We start from the raw sequence: 23,266 nt of genomic DNA, 5'->3' as shown, positions 1-23,266 counted from the left end.
TAATATTGTACCTAAATAAATCTATTAAAAGAAAATATATTCTCTTTTTATATTATTTAAAGTATATATATTTTTAACACAATTTAATTAAAGTTTCTTATTAATATTCGTGTATATGTATAAATAATAAAATATATAGTTGTTGAAGAGTTCAATTTTTTTTCTTAAATACATCGTTAAATTAACATTGTAGTTAAGTGAATCTATTAAAAGAAATTTTATTCTTTTTTTTATATTATTTAAAATACATAATTTTATGAAAAATTCTTATTAATAAGATATATAGTTGTTGAAGAGTTTAATTGATCCCTCATTATCCGTTTAACCAATTTAAAACTTATTTCAAATTCATGTAAGTTTTGTGTACTAAACAAAAGTAAAAATATGTATTTAAAATAATAATAAAACATATGCAATTAAGTTAGAAAATAATTTGTTAATCTTCAAATCCATTTTATATTTCATTATTAATTTCTAAATCTTATTTTTATTTTAAATAACTACATAGATATAGAAATCCTCAATATATATATATGTGTGTGTGTGCGCGCGCGCGTGTCGTAACTCCCCAGTCCGAGTCCGAGGTGGGCTGAGTGTTAATTAAATAATAATTAAAAAAATTATAATAATAAAAGGTAAAACCAAAAAATTGAAGAGAGAAAAAAACAAAACCCAGATTGGTACACGCCTCTAATTCAAAAACGAAGAATAAGCCCACACGGGGCTTCCACGAGGGAGAAGCAGCATGCGAGATTCTACCCGCCGCTGTATATAAGAGGAGGAAGGTGGCGGGAGAGAGAGAGGAATTTGTTAGCGAGAGAAAGGTAGAAAGGGAGAGAGAGGAGGGAAGGAAAAAGAAGAAGAAGAAGGAGAAGCTGGCAGCGGCACGCCCAAATCATTCCCGATCTGCGGCGAAGAAAAGGAAGAAGGAAAAGAGGAAGAAGCAGTTGTTGCTGTGCGCGATGGTGGGACTGGAGAAGAAGAACCGCGGCAGCTAGTCGCGCGATTTTCACAAATTTGTAGCTCCGTTCGGAGCAGTTTCACCAGATCCGTGCTGGATATGAACGCATGAGGCATTCTGTGGTGATTGTCGATTGGCTTGCGGCGGCGTGTGGCAGTCTGGCGGTGGCGTATGGTAGTCCGGTGGCGGCGCGCGGACTTTCGGTGGTTGCATAGTGAGTCCTAAGAACCCGATCGGTATAAGTGAGCTCAAAAACTCTAAATGGTTTACTGTTTTAGATTTAAGATTAATTAATTTTATTTAATTTGAATGCAGTGAATGGTTTATCTGATTTAGAATTAAAAATAAATTTAGACATGCATATTTGAAATTAGGAGATGGTCAATTTATTATTAAACCGATATGCATGTTACTGAAACAGGTTAATCTTATATTTCAAGGATAATTTCACCAATGAAATTTAAGCGGAAATCAGGTAAGTAAGTACTTATAAATGTAGTTTAATTTTTTAAATTATTAAAATTATGATATTTAGTAATTGATAATTAGTTGCAGGATTTTTATAAGATTTTATTATTGTTTTGTTATATTTTGTAATTAAATTCGTATATGTATTATTTACTATATATGTAACGGCACAGAATTTAAAAGGGAATAAATTATAAATTGAATATAAAAATAAAATAATAAAATTAAAGTTTACATTCCTTACATAATAATTCAGAATACTCAATAGGATTACGGTAATGATCATTTTAAAATAAATAAATAAAAAATTAAATAAATAAATAGAATATAAACAACTGAACATTTTATTCGCACCTTCTTGTCAATCGGGATCTGAATCTTTGTCTTTTTAATCCGAAATTATAACGGTCCCGAAAATTTAAATGAAGATATATGTATAAAAAATTTTAAATGCGGAAGCGAAATAAAATTTTTTATTAACATCCTTTACACAATAATCATAAACGTATTTAACGTATGAAAAAATAAGTTAATTAAAAGAAATACTCGAAATAAAAACTGTAAATAGAATTATAAAATCTTTAGGCGTCTAACTCACCGTTTTTCTGTGGAACGGGCTCGGGAACCACGTCTTCCTAATCTGAAATAGTTAAATAAGGAATGAGTTACATTAGTCCAGTAAAAACATCACACTATCTCACTACCACAGAAGTAAAGGTTGGTAGAAAACAAAAACAACCAATAGAGTATAATTTATAACAAACTCATTTATTAATAATAAAAATCTTTACTGTCTATTTACCTCGGTGAGATTCGTGAAAATATCATATAGAAACAATAACATTATAACCATCATAAAATCATATACATTTTGTAACATAATACATGTTATACTTTTGCACTTCAATAATCAGATAACAGATTTCCTATTTCACCAGTCTACTAGTATCTATGGGGATCCATAGGGGTTCCCCGCTACACGTGAACCATTAACATTAATAACTTGATTGCAGGGCCGTCCTCATACCCCGTCCGGTATGGGCACCAAAACCATAAACCTCAATACCCCGTCCGGTATAAGGGTGAAACGGGTCGTCCTCATACCTCATCCGGTATGGGCGCCAAAACACATAAGGTCTCCATACCCCGTCCGATATGAGAGACCACGTTCCCGGTAGGGTTCCCTATGGACCCGGTCCGTCCACCATCTCTCAGGATATCTAGTCAGGCTGTCCACATTATCCATTTATCAATTCACATAACATTTTTTTCATTTTTCTTGGTCTCAATTTTCCAATCATACACAAACACGTAAACCAATCATAACACCAAACAAAATAACACAACATCGGGTTCACCATAATTCAAACCATGATAAAAAAAACCATGATTCATGCATACGAAACCATAAAATAAATACATCAAATACTATACTGCATTTAATACTGAAAAATAGATCAAATAACAATTGACCGACAATATATAAGATTCGGGCTCCATTGACAACTTCAATCAATTATACATATCTATAAAGTCATAAAATACCGTTTTATCATTTATTAGGCTTTAATATCGTAATAGGAAATAGGATGAGAGATCCTTACTTGTTTCAGGGTCTAAAATCGGCTCTACAGTGCGCCTACGGGCTGTCCCTAAATTCCCTGAATTTTCTCCAGAAAACTGAAACGCACTACCAGTACCTGCACGTGTCACAAAAAATTCCAAATCAGACCCAGGGCCCCTTTTCGACCAATATCAGAATCGGCTCCACCGTGCTCCGGCGACGACACCGCCGCCCGTGGCGGCGATCTGCCTCGGGTTGGCCATTTTCGGCCGAATTCGGCCAAACTTGCATTGATTCCTACGATAAAATAACGCTAGGGCCCTCGGTGGACCAAAAAATCACGAAAAACTGAGACTTACCGGCGACGGAGCTCTCAGGTGCCGCGACTTCTCCGGTGCGAGTCATGGTTTGATGTTTTGCTCCTGTTAACCTGTAGAGAAAAGGACGGTGATCAAAGTGGTATAAAAATTGCATCGAACGGGAACCGAAAAGGGCCTCATCGGAGGCAAAAACCGAGAGAAGCCGCGGCAGCGTTGCTGGACTTCGGTGGCGTTTTTCGGCCAATTGACCGGTGGTTTGGCTCCGATTTGGCCATAGGCGGATTCAGCTTCGAAAAACGAGCCAATGGGAGAAAATTTACCTCGTTTGGCGGTCGAAAAACCCTCCGGTGCGGTGGCGGCGGCCGGCTCCTCCGGCGACTGGTTCTTCTTCTCTGGCGAGGGCACTGGCGGCTAGGGTTTGGGGTCGTGTGTGGGTGATGTTATTTATAACCTTCCCCTTTTAATCTCAGCAATCCATCACGATTTAATCTGGATCGTCCGATTGCGATCAAAATGGGAATAAATCTGGGTCATCTGTGCGCGTGTGATCTTGGCCGTCCGCACGCGTGAGATCTGGACCGTTCGATCGCGTGCACGCGGATCGCTCACGTAGCTCCATCTGTGTGGTCTCCCGTGTCAGCTTCCTTGCCACACGGCGTGTTCTGGTTGGTCGGGGCCGCTGACTGGGTTGCTAACGTGGCTGCTGACATGGTACAACTTTTTTAAATTGCGTTTTGATCCCCGGTTTCCGATTTTCTTTTCAAAAACATTCCCAGAATTCAAATTTTCACATTTTTTTTCAAAATCAATTTCAATTAAATCCCAAAAATAATTTTACCATATTTTATCATTATTATTATTTTTATTTTCATTAAATTAAATTAAAACCTTATAAATTAAATATTAAAAAAGTAAACTAAAATTCTAATATATATTAAAATAAATAAGAAAAAATAAAAATAATAAATTGGGTGTTACAGAAATGGTTAAGAAAAAGTGAAAGACACTAACCCAGTAAGAATGTCACACTACTCACCGATATAGAAACTTAGGTTGGTAAAAATCATAAAAATAACTAATAAAACTCTTAATTTAAGTAAATTCATTTATCATAAATAAAATTATTTACTGTATATTTATAGTGAGATTTTCAAAATCGACCTATAAAGACAATAACATAATCAATATCATCTTATATTCAATTAGTCAAAACAATAATTTTCTCTTTTTATCTGCTTACTGGTATCCATAGAGATCCATAAGGATATCTCAATTACGCGTGAACCATCATTTAACATTGTCAACTAACCGGTCACTCCCATATCTCGTCCAGTATGAGCGCCAAAAGTATCATTCTTTAATATCTCGTATGGTATGAGGGTGAAACAGACCGTCTCCATACCTCGTCTAGTATGAGTGCCAAAAATATCATCTCTCAATATTTCATCCGGTATAAGGGTGAAACGGGTCGTCTCTGTACCCCACCCGGTATGAGCACCAAAAAATGTCAATTCTCGATACCCCGTTTGATATGAGGCAATGTTCATGGTAAAGTTCTTTATGTACCCGGTCCGTCTACCATTTTCCAGGATATCCAGTAAAACTATCATTCATTCATTCACTTAATCAAGCAATTTCACGTTTACATTTAATTTTTAGTTTTACAATTTAATTGTAAATCACGTAAAATAAGTAATACATGCATTAAGGAAACACAATCGAATTATTTTACCACTTACAGTATATTATTATGCATTTAAAACTGTAAAATCAAACAATCAGTTAAAATAGAACAAACAATAATAAATAACCGGTTCCGACTCCATTATTAACATGTAATTAATTTTTGATATTTTTCAAATTACGTAAAATACCGTATTATTTATAATTAAACTTCAATTCTATAATAGAAAATAAGGTGAGAGATTCTTACTCGAATCGGTGTTCGAAACACTAAACTTTCAGCTGCGCCTACTGGCGGTTCAATTTTATTTTGGAGATTAAAACACGCTTCAAGTATTTAGAAATACCCGAAAAAATTCAAAATTGATGTTAAAAACCTTTTGCAGCCAATTTCAGAATTCTGGCACGGCGGCGGTTTGTTTCGAACTGGTCGTTTTTGGCCAGTTTTGGCAGATTTCGATCGATTTTATACTCATTCATGCGAGAAAATACGTTAAAGGAACTCGGTTGGCCGAAAAAAAATTGAAAAACAAAAACTCATCGACAGCAGGATTTTCTGGTGCGGCTGCTCCGCCAACTCACCTTCGCAGTTGGACATTTTTTTTGCCAACCTGTAGGAAATAGAATGGTGATTACAATGATGAAAAAATCGGACGAAACGGAAATCAGGAATGAGCTCATCGGAGGCAATTTTTATTTTTTCCACGGCGATGCCATTGGCTTTTACCCGCGATTTTTGATTCATCCGCTGATTCTTTTGCTCTGATTTGGATATGAAAATGTTCAAAATCAAATTTCGAACGAATGGAAAAATTTTTACATTTTTTGGCGGTCGGAGGTAGCTTCGGCGCAGCAGCGGGCGGCGGTCGGCTCACTTCTCCGGCGACTGGTTCTTCTTCTCCGACGGGGGGCTGGCGGCTAGGGTTAGGGTTTGGTGTGAAGTGAAGTATTTATATCCGTCTCCCTTTAATCTGAGCTGTCCATCGCGTTTGAAATCGACATTCCAATCGTGTTTAAAGAGGAAATGAATCTGGACTGTTCATCACGATTTGATATGAACTATATGATCGTGTTTAAAGAAAAAATAAATCTGAACCGTTCATCGTATTTAATCGCGATTGTACGATCACGTTTAAAGAAGGAATGTGTAACGGCCTCGCAAATTTAAAATGAAATATGTGTATTAAAAATGTCAAATGCGGAAGCGAAGTCAAATTTTCGATTAACATCCCTTACACTAAAACCAAAAACGTGCTCAAAATATAAAAGATCAAACTAACTAAAAGAGAGACTCGAAAGTAAAAGCTTTGAATATGACTATGGAGTCTTTAGGCGTCCCCTTCGTCGTCTTCCTGCGGGACGGACTCGGGAACAATGTCTTCCTGATCTGAAATGATTAAATAAGGGATGAGCTACACTAGCCCAGTAAAGACATCACGATATCTCACCGTCACGGAGGTAAAGGTGGGTAGAAAACACAAAAAGACCAATGGAGCATGATTTACAATAAATCCTTTTATTAATAATAAAACCTTTACCATCCACTTACCTCGGTGAAATTCATAAAACAATATACGAAAGCAATAACATTATCATCATCATGAAATCATATAAACTGTATAACATAATACTTATCACGCCTTTTGTAATTCAATCATTACACAACATATTTTCCTCATTTACCAGCCTACTAGTATCCATGGGGATCCATAGGGGTCCCGCTACCCGTTACCCTTAACACTTGTAATCAGATTTCAGGGTCGTCCCCATACCCCGTCCGGTATGGGCGCAAAAACTATAAACCTCAATACCCCATCCGATATGAGGGTGAAACGGGCCGTCCCCATACCCCGTCCGGTATGAGAGACCACAATCCCGGTAGGGTTCCCTACGGACCCGGTCCGTCCATCATCTCCCAGGATATCAAGTCAGGCTGACCACATTATACAATTATCAATCCACATAATCTTTCATTCTCCTTTTCCTCAGTCAGCATCATCAATTCACATACAAACAAGCAAAACAGTAATTTATGCCAAACAAGACAACATACAGCATCGGTTTCTCAGTCATTCAACCCATAATCAATAAAACAGTAAAATATGCACACGAAACTATGAAATGAAAACATCAGACCTCATACTGCATTTAAAACTGTAAAATATGCCAAATAACAGTTAACCGACAAACACACTAGACTCGGGCTCCATTAGCGACCTCAAGCAATTTCACACATTCGTTGATTCAAGAATTACCGTTTTATCATTATTGAACTTTAATACCGTGATAGGAAATAGGGTGAGGGGTCCTTACTCGTTTCGGGGTCCGAACACGACTTCACAGTACGTCTACAAGTTGTCCCTAATTTTTCCTGAATTTTTTCCGGCGAACTAAAACGCACTACTGGTACCTGCACGTGTTCCAAAAAATCCCAAATTAGGCCCAGGGCCCCTTTTTGGCCAATATCGCAATTCCGGCACGGCGGCTCCGCCGTTCTCCGGCGACGGCGCCAACGCTTGCGGCGACGATTCACCTCGGGTTGGCCGTTTTCGGCCGTTTCCGGCCAAATTCGGCCACACTTGCATCGGTCCCTGCGATAAAATAACCCTAGGGCCCTCGGGGAGCCAAAAAATTACGGAAAATCGAAGCTTACCAGCGGCGGTGCTCTCGAGTGCGACGGCTCTCCGGTGAGGTTCGTGTTTTGGTGATTCGGCTCCGATCAACCTGTAGAGAAAAGAATGGTGATCACGGTGATATAAAAATTGCATCAAACGGAGGCCGGGAAGGGCCTCATCGGAGGCAAAAATCGAGGAGGGGCACGGCGGCGCCGCTGGGTTTCGGCCGTGTTTTCCGGCCGTTTGGCTGGGATTTTGGCTCTGATTTGGCCACAGGGGAAATCAGCATGGAAAAACGAGTCGGGGGTATGAAATTTACCTCGATCGGCGGTCGAAAATCTCCCCGGTGCGGCGGCGGGTGGCGGCGGCCGGCGTCTCCGGCGTCTGGTTCGTCTTCTCCGACGAGGGCAGGCGGCTAGGGTTTTTTTTGGTCAGGTGTGGGGGTTCTATTTATACCCTTTTGCCTTTTGATCTCAGCCGTCCATTTTGATTTAATCTGGGCTGTCCGTTTTTGATTGAATCTGGGCCGTCCGTGCGATTGCATCTGGCCGTCCGTGCGCACACTTGATCTGGGCCGTCCGATCGCGCGTACGCGGATCGCCAACGTGGCCCGTCCCCGGTCGACGTGGTCTTGCCACGTGGCATGTCCTGGTTGGCCAGGACTGCTGACTGGGTCTGCTGACGTGGCTCTCTTTTTTAAAAAAAAACTTAATAAAAATAATTAATAATAAAATAACAAAATTTCCCAATTTTCCGGGCATTACAACTCTCACCCCCTTAAAGAAATTTGGTCCCCAAATTTTCCTCTTACTCTTGATCGAACAAATGGGATACTGGGCCCTAAATTCTGATTCCAGTTCCCAAGTAGCCTCCCTGGGCGTGTGGTTCTGCCACACGACCTTTACAAATGATATTTTCCGGTTGCGGAGTATTCTGCTCTCTCGGTCCGTGATACCGACCGGTACTTCTTCATAAGACAAGTTCTCTTGGAGTGGAAGCGGTTCATGAGCCAAGACATGAAAAGGGTCCGGGTTGTACTTACGTAGCATAGATACGTGAAACACATTATGAACCCGGGAGAGCTCAGGAGGTAGTGCAAGTCTGTAGGCAGTGGTACCATTCTTGTCTAAGATTTCAAATGGTCCAATATATCTGGGATTTAATTTTCCCCTCCTGCCGAACCTACTAATTCCCTTGAAGGGAGTGACCTTAAGAAACACCCGGTCGCCTTTCTCAAAAGCCAGGTCTCTCCTCCGGGTATCAGCATAACTCTTCTGCCTACTCTGAGCTGTCTGAATGTTTTTCTTGATTTTAACTATCTTGGACGTGGTCTCTTCTACCAAATCCGGGCCAAATAATCTTCTATCGCCCACTTCCTCCCAACAAATCGGTGACCTGCACGGGCGCCCGTATAGCGCCTCGTATGGGGCAATGCCGATGCTTGTTTGGTAGTTGTTGTTGTAGGCAAACTCTATCAGGGGTAGATGGTCGTCCCAATGGCCCCCGGAGTCAAGGATACAAGCTCGGAGCATATCCTCAAGCGTACGAATTGTCCTCTCTGATTGTCCATCAGTTTGGGGGTGGAAGGCAGTACTAAGAGACAACTTTGTTCCCATAGCTTGCTGGAAACTATTTCAAAACCGAGAAGTGAATCTGGGATCCCTGTCGGATACCACTGTCACTAGGACTCCATGCAGTCTGATTATCTCCCGGATATACATTATTGCCAACTTGTCCAAAGAATCAGTCATTCTGATGGCCAGGAAGTGGGAAGACTTAGTGAGTCGGTCAACAATTACCCATATAACATCATGTCCCGATCGTGCCTTGGGTAGTCCCGATACGAAGTCCATGGTGATGTGTTCCCACTTCCACTCTGGAATCGGTAAAGGCTGAAGTAACCCACCTGGGCGTTGATGTTCTGCTTTGACCTGCTGACATACCCAGCACTTAGATACAAAGTCGACTATATCTCTCTTCATCCCATTCTACCATAACCGAGGTCGCATAGTTTGGTACATTTTTGTACTTCCTGGATGCATGGCAAACCTTGAACTATGGGACTCCATCATGATGTCTCTCTTTAACTCACTGTCGTCTGGGACACACATTCTGTCCTTGAAACGAATCAATCCGTCAGCAGAGATCTGAAATTCTGAGTTCACTCCCTATTCTGCATCCTTCTTGCGGGTTACTAGGGCGGGGTCGACTGACTGGGCTTCCTTTATTCTTTGGATTAACTCGGGTTGGACTGCTAGGTGGCCCAAACATGTGGCTCTCTTCAGATCTCGCAGTCGAACCTGCTGCGTGGCCCCAATGGACCTGCATTCTGAAACCATCAAATGGGCTAGGGTGCCTGCACTTTTCCTGCTGAGGGCATCGGCTACTACGTTGCCCTTACCTGGATGGTATACGATGTCACAATCATAGTTCTTGAGGAGTTCCATCCACCTTCTCTAACGCATGTTGAGATCCTTCTGAGTGAAGATGTGCTTCAAACTCTTATGATCGGTGTAGATCTGAAAGGTCTCTCCATACAAATAATGGCGCCAGGTTTTCAAGGCGTGTATGATTGCGGCAAGCTCCAAGTCATGGGTATGATAGTTCTTCTCATTATTCTTTAGCTGTCTAGACCCATATGCTATAACATTTCCATGCTGCATCAGGACACAACCCAGGCCCAGATAGGAGGCATCACTATAAACTGTATACCCTCCTGATCCACTCGGTAGAGCCAGCACGGGTGCAGTAGTCAATCGCTTCTTCAATTCTGAAAAACTCCTTTCGCAGTTCTCGTTCCATTCAAATTTTGCATTCTTCTTTGTGAGTCGGGTTAGAGGAGCTGCTAGACTAGAGAACCCTTCGACAAACCGGCGGTAATAACCTGCCATCCCCAGGAAACTGCGAATTTCCTTAACTGTTGTCAGCCTTTCCCAACCAAGTACCGCTTCAACCTTTTCGGGGTTCACTGACACCCATTCCTTCGATATAACATGTCCTAGGAAGGCGGTTTGCTCGAGCCAAAATCCACACTTGCTCAACTTTGCATACAACTTCTTTTCCCTGAGTACCTGTAGGACTTGGGCAAGATGATAAGCATGTTCTTCTCTACTTTTTGAGTAGACTAAGATACCATCGATGAACACGATGACAAATTGATCCAATAACTCTCTGAAGATCCTGTTCATTAGATCCATAAAGATGGTCGGGGCGTTGGTCAGCCCAAACGGCATGACCAGGAACTCATAGTGTCCGTACCTGGTTCGGAATGTCGTCTTGGGGATGTCTTCTGCTCTTACCTTTACCTGATGGTAACCTGATCGTAGATCTATTTTAGAAAAGACCCGTGCACCCTGCAACTGATCGAAAAGGTCATCAATCTGGGGAAGATGATATTTGTTCTTAATTGTTACCTTGTTTATCCTTCTGTAATCAATGCATAGTCTCAACGTTCCATCTCCCTTCCTTGCAAAAGTAACCCCGGCACCCTATGGGGAAACGCTGTGTCTAATAAAACCACTGTCTTGTAGCTCAGTGATCTGTTTCCTTAGTTCTTCCATCTCGATGCGGCTCATTCGGTAAGGAGCAACCGAGATGGGCTGGGTACCTGGCTGTAAGTCTATGGTGAACTCGACCTCTCTGTCCACTGGTAGACCGGGCAGTTCATCCAGAAATACGTTTGAAAAGTCTCGGACTACTGGAATCTCTTGGATACAAACTTCTTTCTTGGGTTTACCTAGTTAGAGAAAATACAATATTAAGGCACTGGGAATTAAGAAAACTTGCCATTAGGGGAAATCAGTACTGAATAATTTTATTAACTTGTAAATGGCTCCTCGTTTGGAGGATTAAATACAATCTTTTTGTTAAAGCAGTCTATGGTGGCGTGATACGCCGCTAGCCAATCCATTCCTAGGATTACATCAAAATCCCCCGTGTCTAACCCTATCAGGTCTACCCTCAATTTCCTATCTGCTATCTCCACGGCACATGCCCTGTAGACAACCTCTCCTAGCAATGTCTCCCCCCCAACGGTAGATACAAGCAATAATGAATCAAGTCTATCAGGTGATACACAAATTTTGGAAGCAAGAACATGTGAAAAAAAAGAATGTGATGCACCATATCAAACAAAACATGAGCAACGTGGCCAGAGATAGTATACATACCATGTACCACGTCCGGGTCTGCGTCGGCATCCTTCTGGGTAAGATTGTAAACTCTGCCTTGGATTGGAGGCCTTATTTGATTCTGGTTCCTAGGGCATTCCCTTGCATAGTGCTGGGCACTGCCGCATATGCGACAGATGTTGTTGAGGCGGTAGCAAGGTCGGTCCTCGTGATCCCTGCCGCAGTACTGGCAGATCTTCCCACGTGCTGCCCCCGTAGCCTGAGGAGGGGCCTGGATGGCGGGTCTGGGCCTCTTACTAGGTTGGACAGGCATGGTAGGTGCTGGCCTGCGGAGCGGGGCTGAGGGTCGGGAACTCCCCGCTAGCTGAGGGTGGGTGTCGAAGCTCCTTTCTATGATCTGCGCCTTTGCCAGGATTGCTGAATATGTCTCGAGCTCCATCACCAATAAGTGCTGTCTGATCTCCGGGCGGAGACCCCACTGGAATTTCCTGGCCTTTCGGCCCTCATCCATCAATGTCTCTGGGGCATGTCGGCCCAGCTCCAGGAACTTACGGGCATACTCCGACACTGTCATGTTTCCCTGGACCAATTGAGCAAACTCCATTTCCTTTAGGTGTTGGATGTGTTTAGGGAGATACTCCGCGTGGAAGGCCGCTAGGAACTGCTCCCAAGTAGCTGGTGTAGGCAGGGTGGTCCGCTTGAGCTCCCACCAGCGTACTGCTTCCCCTACCAGCATGTAGGAGGCAATGGCAGCCCTCTGCTCAGGAACTACTCCCAAGGTCTCGAAAGCTCTCTCAGTCTCTGCCAGCCAGTATTGGGCATCTTCAAAAGAGGATCCCCCTGCAAAAGTAGAAGGGTTCAGTCTTCTGTACCTCTCTATGAAGCCGGGGTCGATCAAGGAAGGAGCGGGGTCCCAAGGTAGAGGGACTGGGGCCGGCTGAGGGTGAACTGGGGGACCCTGTGGTGGCACCTGCTGATGTGGTGGGGGTACTGGAATGTGCTGTGGCGGCGCCTGCTGGTACCGTGGCTGTGGTACCGGGTCGTACTGCGGCTGTGGTGCCGGGTGGTACTGTGGAGGAACAGGCTCCTGTCGGGGTGGCTCGGGATCAGCCTGCTGTAGCGGGGGCTCAACCTGCGATAGCGGAGGAGGTCCGGGTAACTCCCTTCTCTCCTCTCGCCTTTGCTGGGCAGCTACGAGAGCTTCCACCATCTCAAATAATCTGTCTAAATTCTCCCGAAGCGAATTATCTTGGGCCGCTCGGTTTAGTGGGGGCCTTCCTCTCCTCATTTCCGTGTACCTGCATTCACAAGGAATGGTTGAGTAACGATATATAGTATTTCTCTAAGGCACTATTGTGTAAGGGATGGGTCCGAAGAAATGCGGCTCTGATACCAACTGTAACGGCCTCGGAAATTTAAAATAAAATATGTGTATTAAAAATGTCAAATGCGGAAGCGAAGTCAAAATTTCGATTAACATCCCTTACACTAAAACCAAAAACGTGCTCAAAATATAAAAGATCAAACTAACTAAAAGAAAGACTCGAAAGTAAAAGCTTTGAATATGACTATGGAGTCTTTAGGCGTCCCCTTCGTCGTCTTCCTGCGGGACGGGCTCGGGAACAATGTCTTCTTGATCTGAAATGATTAAATAAGGGATGAGCTACACTAGCCCAGTAAAGACATCACGATATCTCACCGTCACGGAGGTAAAGGTGGGTAGAAAATACAAAAAGACCAATGGAGCATGATTTACAACAAATTCTTTTATTAATAATAAAACCTTTACCATCCACTTACCTCGATGAATTTCATAAAACAATATACGAAAGCAATAACATTATCATCATCATGAAATCATATAAACTGTCTAACATAATACTTATCACGCCTTTTGTAATTTAATCATTACACAACATATTTTCCTCATTTACCAGCCTACTAGTATCCATGGGGATCCATAGGGGTCCCGCTACCCGTTACCCTTAACACTTGTAATCAGATTCCAGGTCCGTCCCCATACCCCGTCCGGTATGGGCGCCAAAACTATAAACCTCAATACCCCGTCCGGTATGAGGGTGAAACGGGCCGTCCCCATACCCCGTCCGGTATGGGCGCCAAAACACATAGGGTCTCCATACCCTTGTCCAGTATGAGAGACCACAATCCCGGTAGGGTTCCCTACGGACCCGGTCCGTCCACCATCTCCCAGGATATCTAGTTAGGCTGACCACATTATACAATTATCAATCCACATAATCTTTCATTCTCCTTTTCCTCAGTCAGCATCATCAATTCACATACAAACAAACAAAACAGTAATTTATGCCAAACAAGACAACATACAGCATCGGTTTCTCAGTCATTCAACTCATAATCAATAAAACAGTAAAATATGCACACGAAACTATGAAATGAAAACATCAGACCTCATACTGCATTTAAAACTGTAAAATATGCCAAATAACAGTTAACCGACAAACACACTATACTCGGGCTCCATTAGCGACTTTAAGCAATTTCACACATTCGTTGATTCAAGAATTACTATTTTATCATTATTGAACTTTAATATCGTGATAGGAAATAGGGTGAGGGGTCCTTACTCGTTTCGGAGTCCGAACACGACTTCACAGTGCGCCTACAGGCTGTCCCTAATTTTTCCTGAATTTTTTCCGGCGAACTGAAACGCACTACTGGTACCTGCACGTGTTCCAAAAAATCCCAAATTAGGCCCAGGGCCCCTTTTTGGCCAATATCGCAATTCCGGCATGGCGGCTCCGCCGTGCTCCGGCGACGGCGCCGCCGCTTGCGACGACGATTCACCTCGGGTTGGCCGTTTTCGGCCGTTTCCGGCCCAATTCGGCCACACTTGCATCGGTCCCTGCGATAAAACAACCCTAGGGCCCTCGGGGGGCCAAAAAATTACGGAAAACCGAAGCTTACCGGCGGCGGTGCTCTCGGGTGCTGCGGCTCTCCGGTGAGGTTCGTGTTTTGGTGATTCGGCTACGATCAACTTGTAGAGAAAAGAATGGTGATCACGGTGATATAAAAATTGCATCAAATGGAGGCCGGGAAGGGCCTTATCGGAGGCAAAAACCGAGGAGGGGCGCGGCGGCGCCGCTGGGTTTCGGCCGTGTTTTTCGGCTGTTTGGCCGGGATTTTGGCTCTGATTTGGCCACAGGGGAAATCAGCGTGGAAAAACAAGTTGGGAGTATGAAATTTACCTCGATCGGCGGTCGAAAATCTCCCCGGTGCGGCGGCGGGTGGCGGCGGCCGGCGTCTCCTGCGTCTGGTTCGTCTTCTCCGGTGAGGGCAGGCGGCTAGGGTTTTTTTTGGTCAGGTGTGGGGGTTCTATTTATACTCTTTTGCCTTTTGATCTCAGCCGTCCATTTTGATTTAATCTGAGCTATCCGTTTTTGATTGAATCTGGGTCGTCCGTGCGATTGCATCTGGGCCGTCCGTGCGCACGCTTGACTGGGCCGTCCGATCGCGCGTATGCGGATCGCCAACGTGGCCCGTCCCCGGTCGACGTGGTCTTGCCACGTGGCATGTCCTGGTTGGCCAGGACTACTGACTGGGTCTGCTGACATGGCTGCTGACGTGGCTCTCTTTTTTTAAAAAAAACTTAATAAAAATAATTAATAATAAAATAACAAAATTTCCCAATTTTTCGGGCGTTACAGAATGGATCCCTACTGTCCACGCGCGTGGAAATAAATTTGGACAATCCGATCGCGGGCATGTGGATTGCTAGTGTGGCCTCCCGCATGTCACCGTGTCAGCGTGCCTTACCACGCGACGCGTTCCGGTTCGTTGGGGCTGCTGATTGGGCGGTCCTACGTATCACATTTTTCTTAAATTGCGTTTTGACCCTCCTTAGTTTTCGAATTTTCTTTCAAAAACACCTCTATAACCTAAATTTTCAAATCTTTTTTTCAAAATTGTTTTCAATTTCATCTTCTACCTATTTTTTTCTTAATTTTTACATTAAATAAAAATTCATAAATTTAAAAATTATATTTTGTACATTAATTTTAAATTTTTAAAATTAATTCCGGGTATTACAATATAATTATGAGTATATTAAAGATATGTAGAAGAGTTTAGGATGATAAATATTTATAGTATGTATGTTATAGATATAGGAAATATTAAATAATAAATTTATAAAATTTATTAGTGATTTGAAATAAATAAATAAATATTAAAAGACGTATAAAATCTATTTAACTAGTATCACAGAGGGGTGAGTGTATGTTTAGCCTTTTGACGTGTGACTGTGGTAAACTCTACCCATGGATACGACTTTAGTTAGACACGGCGAAACGATAAGTATTGTGAAACTGTGAACTGTATACTATATACTGCAAACTATAAACTGTGAACTATTAATTGTGACGTATTCATATGTTAGAGGAGATCATTACTACTCATTGATATTGATGGAAATGAGATCATGTGATGAAACTATTTTTAGTTATGATACTGAAATAATAAATTCTGAATATTTATTAAATAAACTAATTTAGAATGTTTGATGAATGAATTCGGGTGTTGATATCACGTATTTTTTGAATTAAAGAGAAAAATATTTTAAACTCTCTCAATCGGTAGTTTTATATTTTCTATCAATTTGAATAGATGATTTTATTCTTTATTGGTACTTACATGTTTACTGAGTATATTAAGTTCATTTTATTTATTTTTTATTTTTTTCCAAATCAGGATAATCAGAATCTCGCTCTCAAATAGTGAGAGATTTGCTAGGAGTTCATTTAATTTTTATTTTAATTTAAATAATATTTAAGGTTAACTATTCCTTTTATAGTAATTATTTATTTTATAGTTTAGACATGCTTTATAGATATTAGATATTTTGAGTTAAGTATGCAATGTATATATTTTTATTATTTTAAGATTTGTTGCGCGAAGTATTTCTATAAATGATTTTATCATTTTATAAATTGCACACAGTCTAAACTCTGAATGAAAGTTCAGGTTGTTATATATGTTATTTATTGTAATTTCCCTAATTGAAAGAATTTAATTGTTAAAAATATTTTTTTCACTTAAATAAGTTATATTTCATTAAAGACAAAATTTAATTTAATCACTGTGACTCGACTAATACACTAATAATTAATTTATAAACTATGTTCTGACTCGTGTTAACCTATAAAACATTTATAAAGTAGCAAGTTGTATATAAGTGAGTTGATTGACATATGTCACAAACTTATTTATTTTGATTTTTCATCACAAATATATTATTTTTAGTTAAAAAATTAAAATAGAGAAATAAAATTGAAAGTCAACTACCTTTATTTGTAGATATCATTTTATTTTATCTTTTTAATTACTTTTGAAATGCATTGTAACAATTGACGAAATGACACGTATCAGTTTGATGATACACGCGGCCGATATTTGCGTTACTCGAAATATGCACTAGAATTTAAAGCTACGAAGCAAGCAAACACTTCTCCTCTCACTAACAAACAGTACAGAGCACCACCACAGCGTGTCAGAACAACGAAAGAATGGAGCAACATTTGAAATTGGTCCAGGAGTTGAAGGCGGTGGTGGCAATGGTGTTGGTTCAAATTTCATACGCAGTCATGAATGTTCTCTATAAGCTTGCTGCAGATGACGACATGAATCTGACTATTCTTGTCGCTTATCGTCTCTTGTTCGCCACTGCTTTTATGGTTCCACTCGCTCTCATCTTTGAAAGGTATCCTATCACTTTCATCTCATAGCTCTGGTTTAATTGTTTGATAGATTTTCTGTGAAAACCATGCAGATTTTCAGTTGTATATCAATTATACATATGTGCGGTTTATATATATATGTCGATTTTATCATTTTAACAAGATTTGAATGAAAGTATTTTTTGATACAAATTTGAATTTATTCAAGTGACGGGCTGTTTTTTTTTTTATAGGAAGAACAAGCCTAAACTCACACGGAATGTGCTTTTCCTGACATTTCTTTCGGGGTTAATTGGGTAATTAAGCTTTATCCATCATTAATTACCAATAGAATATTTTATTTTTTCAATAAAATTACAGATAATTACGTTCGTAAATTGAAATAAACAAATCTCCTAATGGAAAAAAAAAAAAGAAAAACACAACAGTAATGTAAGTTCTATTAATCGAAAAAGCAATTTAATCGAATGTTGTTGTTGTTGTTGTTGTTGTTGCAGAGCGTCCTTGGCTCAAAATCTCTTCATTCAAAGCTTGGCTTTAACATCCGCAATCTTCGCTTCAGCTATCCCTAACCTCATGCCTGGTTTTACCTTTGTCATGGCTATCTGCTTCAGGTAATTAATTGTTACTTTTTAATATTATATATATGATATCCTCTGTTCTCGTTGCCCTTTTGTCTGTAAACTCCAACGTATGAACGACTTATTTTCTGCTTAGTCATTTTCATCATACTTTTAACTCATATCACTACAATATATTACAATCGCTATTCATGTTTTACTGGTTGTTAAAACAAAATTCTCTTTATGATGTATTGGTGAGAATTATTTAACTTAATTCTCATATATGCATTTATTACTTATTAAGTAATTAATATTTATTAGTCCATCAATAATAAGTGAGGAGTAACTATCTTATTTATATGATAAATAACTTACATGAAAAAATTTGGCACTCATCTTAGTTGCATGGTTAACTCTATATTCGATTATGGACCGTTAGTGCATTAAATAATATATAAAAGATTCGGAATGTTTGCACTTGGTAAAATTTATTTGCTTTTCTCATTTATTATTAATTAGTTGTGTACGGATCACTTATTTGTTCTTATAAATTAGAAGAGATAAAATTCGAGTATAATATTTGCACATGTTAAAATTTATTTTATTTATTATCTATCATTAATTAGTTGTCTACCAATGATATATTTATTTTTCAAAAGTACAGGAAATTGAATTCAAATATGATATTTGCATTTTTAAAACTTATACTATTACATATTAGTAAAATATATAATTAATGCATAAAATGCTATTTGATAATTTATTATAGGCAATAATCGAGTTTGTTATGTAATTTCCATAAAATGCCAAGAACATTTTGTCTTTTTTTTTTTTTTTTTTTTTTTTTCAATTCAATCCAATCAAACTAATAACTACAGTAAATAATATTGAAAGAAAATCAATCCATCATAAGGGGAAAAAAAATGCTAATGAGTATTCATTAGTGTTTTTGAAGTGACTTTATAAATTCTTGAGAGAATTTTCTGGTCTAGTTTCGAAAAGACGAAGCATTTGGATTGGCGGTGAATGGTGAACCATTTATGTTGTTTATCGAGCCCACAGTTTGGAAAAGCTAACCGTTGATGTTGTTTACCGAGTCCGCAGTTTGGAAAAGCTGGAACTAGGAACAAAGGCAGGGAACGCGAAAGTGGCAGGGACAGTGTTAGGAATATGTGGGGCCATGGTTTTCACACTCTACAAAGGCGTAGAGATCAAAATATGGCCACCAGTGACTGATCTGCTGCATCATCACCATCGGGATGGAGGAGAGACGGCACCGTCTGATGGTTTGTCCGTCAAGTTCATCTTGGGATCTCTGTTAGCTCTGGGAAGTAGTCTCTGCTACGCCCTGTGGTTAATAATTCAGGTGCTTTTTTTTTTTTTTTTTTTTTGAATAGGGGTTTTGTATATTCATGTTTTGCCCTCAAAATCAGTGAAGAATTACAATGAGTTGGTACCCCTTGGGGATTGGCAGGCTAAGATTAGTAAGAGATATCCGGCCCCATACTCGAGCACGGCTCTAATGTGCATAATGGGGTCTGTACAGACAATGGTGTTCGCTCTGTGCATGGAAAGAGATTTGGCTCACTGGAAACTGGGCTGGAATATTAGACTCCTCACTGCTGCTTACACGGTGCTCTTTCTATTTCCTCATTTGCTAATATCTATGAGCATGCATATGTATAAGTAAATTTTATAAATATAATAAATTTATTTTAATTTTTTGAAATTATAAAGTAAAATATGAAAATGAATAGGAATGTTGATGGGTGGGTGCAGGGAATTGTAACGTCAGGAGTGATTGTGGTCCTAATGTCATGGTGTATACATCTGAAAGGTCCATTGTTTGCATCCGTTTTCACCCCACTTTCTCTTGTGATTGTGGCCATTGTTGGATCTTTGGCACTTGAAGAAAAACTCCATCTGGGAAGGTACAAATTTCATTTTGTCTTCAAATCATATACGAAATATATTTTAAGAAATGTATATATTTCGTATAACGGAATATGATGTTAGATTATAAATTCAAAGTTAAAAGAGAATTGAGAGATACACCTATATATATGTCAAACAATTCTTTTATTGCATTTTCTCGAAACAGCATATTAGGATCAGTGTTTATTGTGGCGGGATTATACGTGGTATTGTGGGGTAAAAGTAAGGAGACGAAGAAGCCACCTGAGCAACAACCACCCACAGAAAGCCAAGAACCTGAACTCGAAGAGCTGGTTGTGGCCAGTGATAATAAGACGAAGAATAAAGAAGCTAACCAAGTTACAAGAGGTGCTCATAATAAATAGTTCGCGGCCGGCATAAATATCATTTACATAACAAGCAGAGAGGAATATTTAGTTTCTTATATATATATATATATATATTAAAGCATCTCTTGTTGTGTTTGTGTTTGTGTTTGTGTTTGTGTTTGTGTAATGAGGATAAATGTGTTGAAAACTGAGTAGATTTCTTAATAATAATTATCTATTGGATACAATTAGAAATAAAATTTACTATCTATTATTACTAAAACACCATTCTAATACATTTCAATTAATATTTTAAAAATTAAATAATATAATTAATATTTATTTATTAAAAATTATTTATCTTTATATTAACATTTCCACAACACACAAATGACTTCCACTTTTGAACATAACAATTTTTTTTATAATTATTTTTATTAAAATAATATCATTTTTACTAAAAAAATTTTAGTAGTAATTTTAAAAAACATAGCACAAGCGGCTTGCTTACTCGGTCCCCGGCCGCCGTGTTAAAAGAAGAATGGCACTCTCGTAATTAAATGAAAGTATATGGGCAGTTATAATGCGTCTCGTTTCAGATAAGAAATGCCGAGCAGCTGTTGAGCAAAACAATTGTACAAGGAGCAGTGAAGGGAAGAGGAGATCGAGCAAAACGCCATTAATGGAGAAGAAGTTGATAGCAGTTATTGTGATTTTACTGGTGATGGGAAGCGTAGCGCCTGATGCTTTCGATTGCTACGATGCTTGTTCCACTGCTTGTGTTCAACCCAACGGTACGCATTTCTCACTCTATTCATTTCTCTTTTACTTTCTTTCTCGCGCAGAGATTTCTATTTTACTTCCAATTCTCCAGAAACGAAATTTCTGGTTAATAAATTTCACTTTTAGTTAATAAATTTTCATTTTCTTTCTTCTACCAAATCGGAAGATGGAATCCAGCGGATTTATATGAAGGAAATACAAAAATCGAAGAGAACTGTATAATATAAAAGAGAAGAAGATTCTAAATTTTAAATTTTATTTTGTTTATGACTGCAGCGAGGCTCATGCAGCGATGTGATCTTAAGTGCCAAATCAAATGCGGTCCAGGTAAATCTCATAATCTTTTTCATCGTCTTACTTCTTTTTTTATATAAAAAAAAAAATCAGAGAATAATGTAGAATTTTACTTTTCTCTTCATCTCAGCTTTTAATTGGCCAGCATTTTTCAAGACAATAATAATAATGAAGTTCTTTTTTCTTCAAGCAAGAAGAAAGAAGCAGAGGCTTCAAACAAATATACTCTACTTAAAATATAATTGTGTAATATTTCTGCAGATTCCACGGTTAAAGAACATAAGGTTTAAGGGCTGTAAAGATGGTGTGAAAGGAATTAATTGGTGGGCCGGCGTACTTGGATGTGTATTGCGTATGCGTATGGATTAGCACCATCAAATAATAACTTTTAGGTTCCACCATTTATATTAATTCCACTCAACCTAAAAAAAACTTATGAATTATTGGCGTCCTTGTTCCGTTCTACTTTTTCTTTGTCTTCTTTGTCATGAATAATTACAGGTAGTTTGGTTTGCTAGGTCGAACGACACCACCATTAATTATTAAATAATTATATATGGTAAAAGAATTTTGCAATTATATTATTTTATTTAATTCACAAAACTACACACAATGTATTTATTTTTATATTTCATTTTGGTAATAAATGAAATTAGAATAAAATTGCCTAATTAGATATAAATGTTCTATGTTATATTTAGTTAAAAGTGTATCTAATGCATATTTATAAGTAAATAATTCACAATTAAATAAATTTATCCAATACTGCATAAAAATCGGTAAGATTTTAAGAATTAAATATAAACTTTAAATTTTAATAAATATGTCCAAAAAATTAATAAAATTTTTATTGCAAATCTAGTTATTAGTCAGTTTTAATAGTAGGGTTATTATGTATAATTTGAGTTACCACCTCATAACTGCTAAACTTGTATCTTATTTCTTACATCTCTTCTCTACTCTCCTATATAAACATAATGTTTATCTTTAATAATCTTGCATGTAATTGTGTCTGTATATACATACATATATGACCATGCTCACACCATTAATACAATTAAGCTTACTCTCCAAATATTATTTATGGTATTATTGCTTTGGACGTTATTTTCAACTCTTCATCAGAATTCTTTAGTTTCTTTGGTACAATTTAAAGTACTACATAATTTATATAGTTTTATCATAATTTTACAATCTTATTTATTAATAATTGTGCTATTTAAATCATACTCAATAATCAATGTACTATATAGTTTTATATATATGACTTTTAAAAAGTACGGTGTTTCACTTTTTAACTCCTTGTGTTAACTATGTACCCAGTAGCATGTAAGATGGTAAGCAAGATAATGAATGGATGAGAAACTATTTACAAACAATAATTATTAAATTCTTAAATGTTAAGAACCGACAGCTATCATATAATAATAATAATAATAATATATAATTATATATTGTGATATTAATATTAACAAAAATAATCAGTTAGTAAACTATATAATTTTTTATTATCAAAATAGCCCTCATATATATTTTAGCAGACATTTTATTACAAATTGATTAATTAAGGTTTGTCTAAAATAATTCTAATAGTCTAAATGACACTTTTAACACACAACGTATAACTATTTGCCTCTTTTTTAATTTCAATTATAAAAAGTTAATATAATATTACTTCAAAACTTTTAAGAGTTTGAGATACATTACATGATTTATTGATTTTTTAGACATAGATGATCAAATAATCCAACCATACATATATAGTAAATTATCAACAAGTACACACCGTTATAAAGGAGGGCGTTGAAGCATTCTGCTCTCGATGATCAAAAACCAAAAGTAGTACGTAACTTAACACCGTACACCAAAGTCACACTGTATATTTTCCCATTTGTTTCTTTGGTGACTTCCACGAAGCTTCAAGGAAA

At 38.6% G+C, this 23,266-nt stretch overlaps 1 protein-coding gene across 4 annotated transcripts; it reads left to right on the top strand.

The window, feature by feature from the left end:
- The first annotated feature begins 653 nt into the window (after nt 1–653).
- LOC110823581 (WAT1-related protein At1g68170-like) lies at nt 654–21,917 on the top strand. 4 transcript variants are annotated; one of them, XM_088213935.1, is made up of 12 exons: nt 654–1,175; nt 1,383–1,436; nt 17,148–17,478; nt 17,689–17,751; nt 17,953–18,069; nt 19,123–19,384; nt 19,493–19,651; nt 19,798–19,949; nt 20,120–20,301; nt 20,861–21,055; nt 21,321–21,371; nt 21,469–21,917. In XM_088213935.1, exons 3-12 carry the CDS (start codon nt 17,285–17,287, stop codon nt 21,705–21,707), a joined length of 1,614 nt encoding a protein of 537 aa, XP_088070061.1. In that variant the 5' UTR covers nt 654–1,175; nt 1,383–1,436; nt 17,148–17,284; the 3' UTR covers nt 21,708–21,917. The 4 variants fall into 4 exon arrangements, with proteins under 4 accessions (XP_088070061.1, XP_088070060.1, XP_088070059.1 ...); XM_088213934.1 differs by having other exon boundaries at nt 654–1,197; XM_088213933.1 differs by having other exon boundaries at nt 654–1,203.
- The last annotated feature ends 1,349 nt before the right edge of the window (nt 21,918–23,266 follow it).

The sequence above is a fragment of the Carica papaya genome, chromosome 2, assembly GCF_054855325.1.
Source record: "Carica papaya isolate Zhongbai chromosome 2, ASM5485532v1, whole genome shotgun sequence".
NCBI classification, from domain to species: Eukaryota; Viridiplantae; Streptophyta; class Magnoliopsida; order Brassicales; family Caricaceae; genus Carica; species Carica papaya.
Note: the sequence above shows the minus strand (reverse complement) of the source record. Positions and strands in the feature narration are given on the sequence as shown.

Coding starts and splice junctions, on each gene's coding strand:
- LOC110823581 (XM_088213935.1), top strand. CDS start 17,285: ATGGAGCAACATTTGAAATTGGTCCAGGAGTTGAAGGCGGTGGTGGCA. Junction 21,056..21,320: donor TGCTTGTGTTCAACCCAACG/GTACGCATTTCT, acceptor TTATGACTGCAG/CGAGGCTCATGCAGCGATGT. Junction 21,372..21,468: donor CCAAATCAAATGCGGTCCAG/GTAAATCTCATA, acceptor TCTTCATCTCAG/CTTTTAATTGGCCAGCATTT.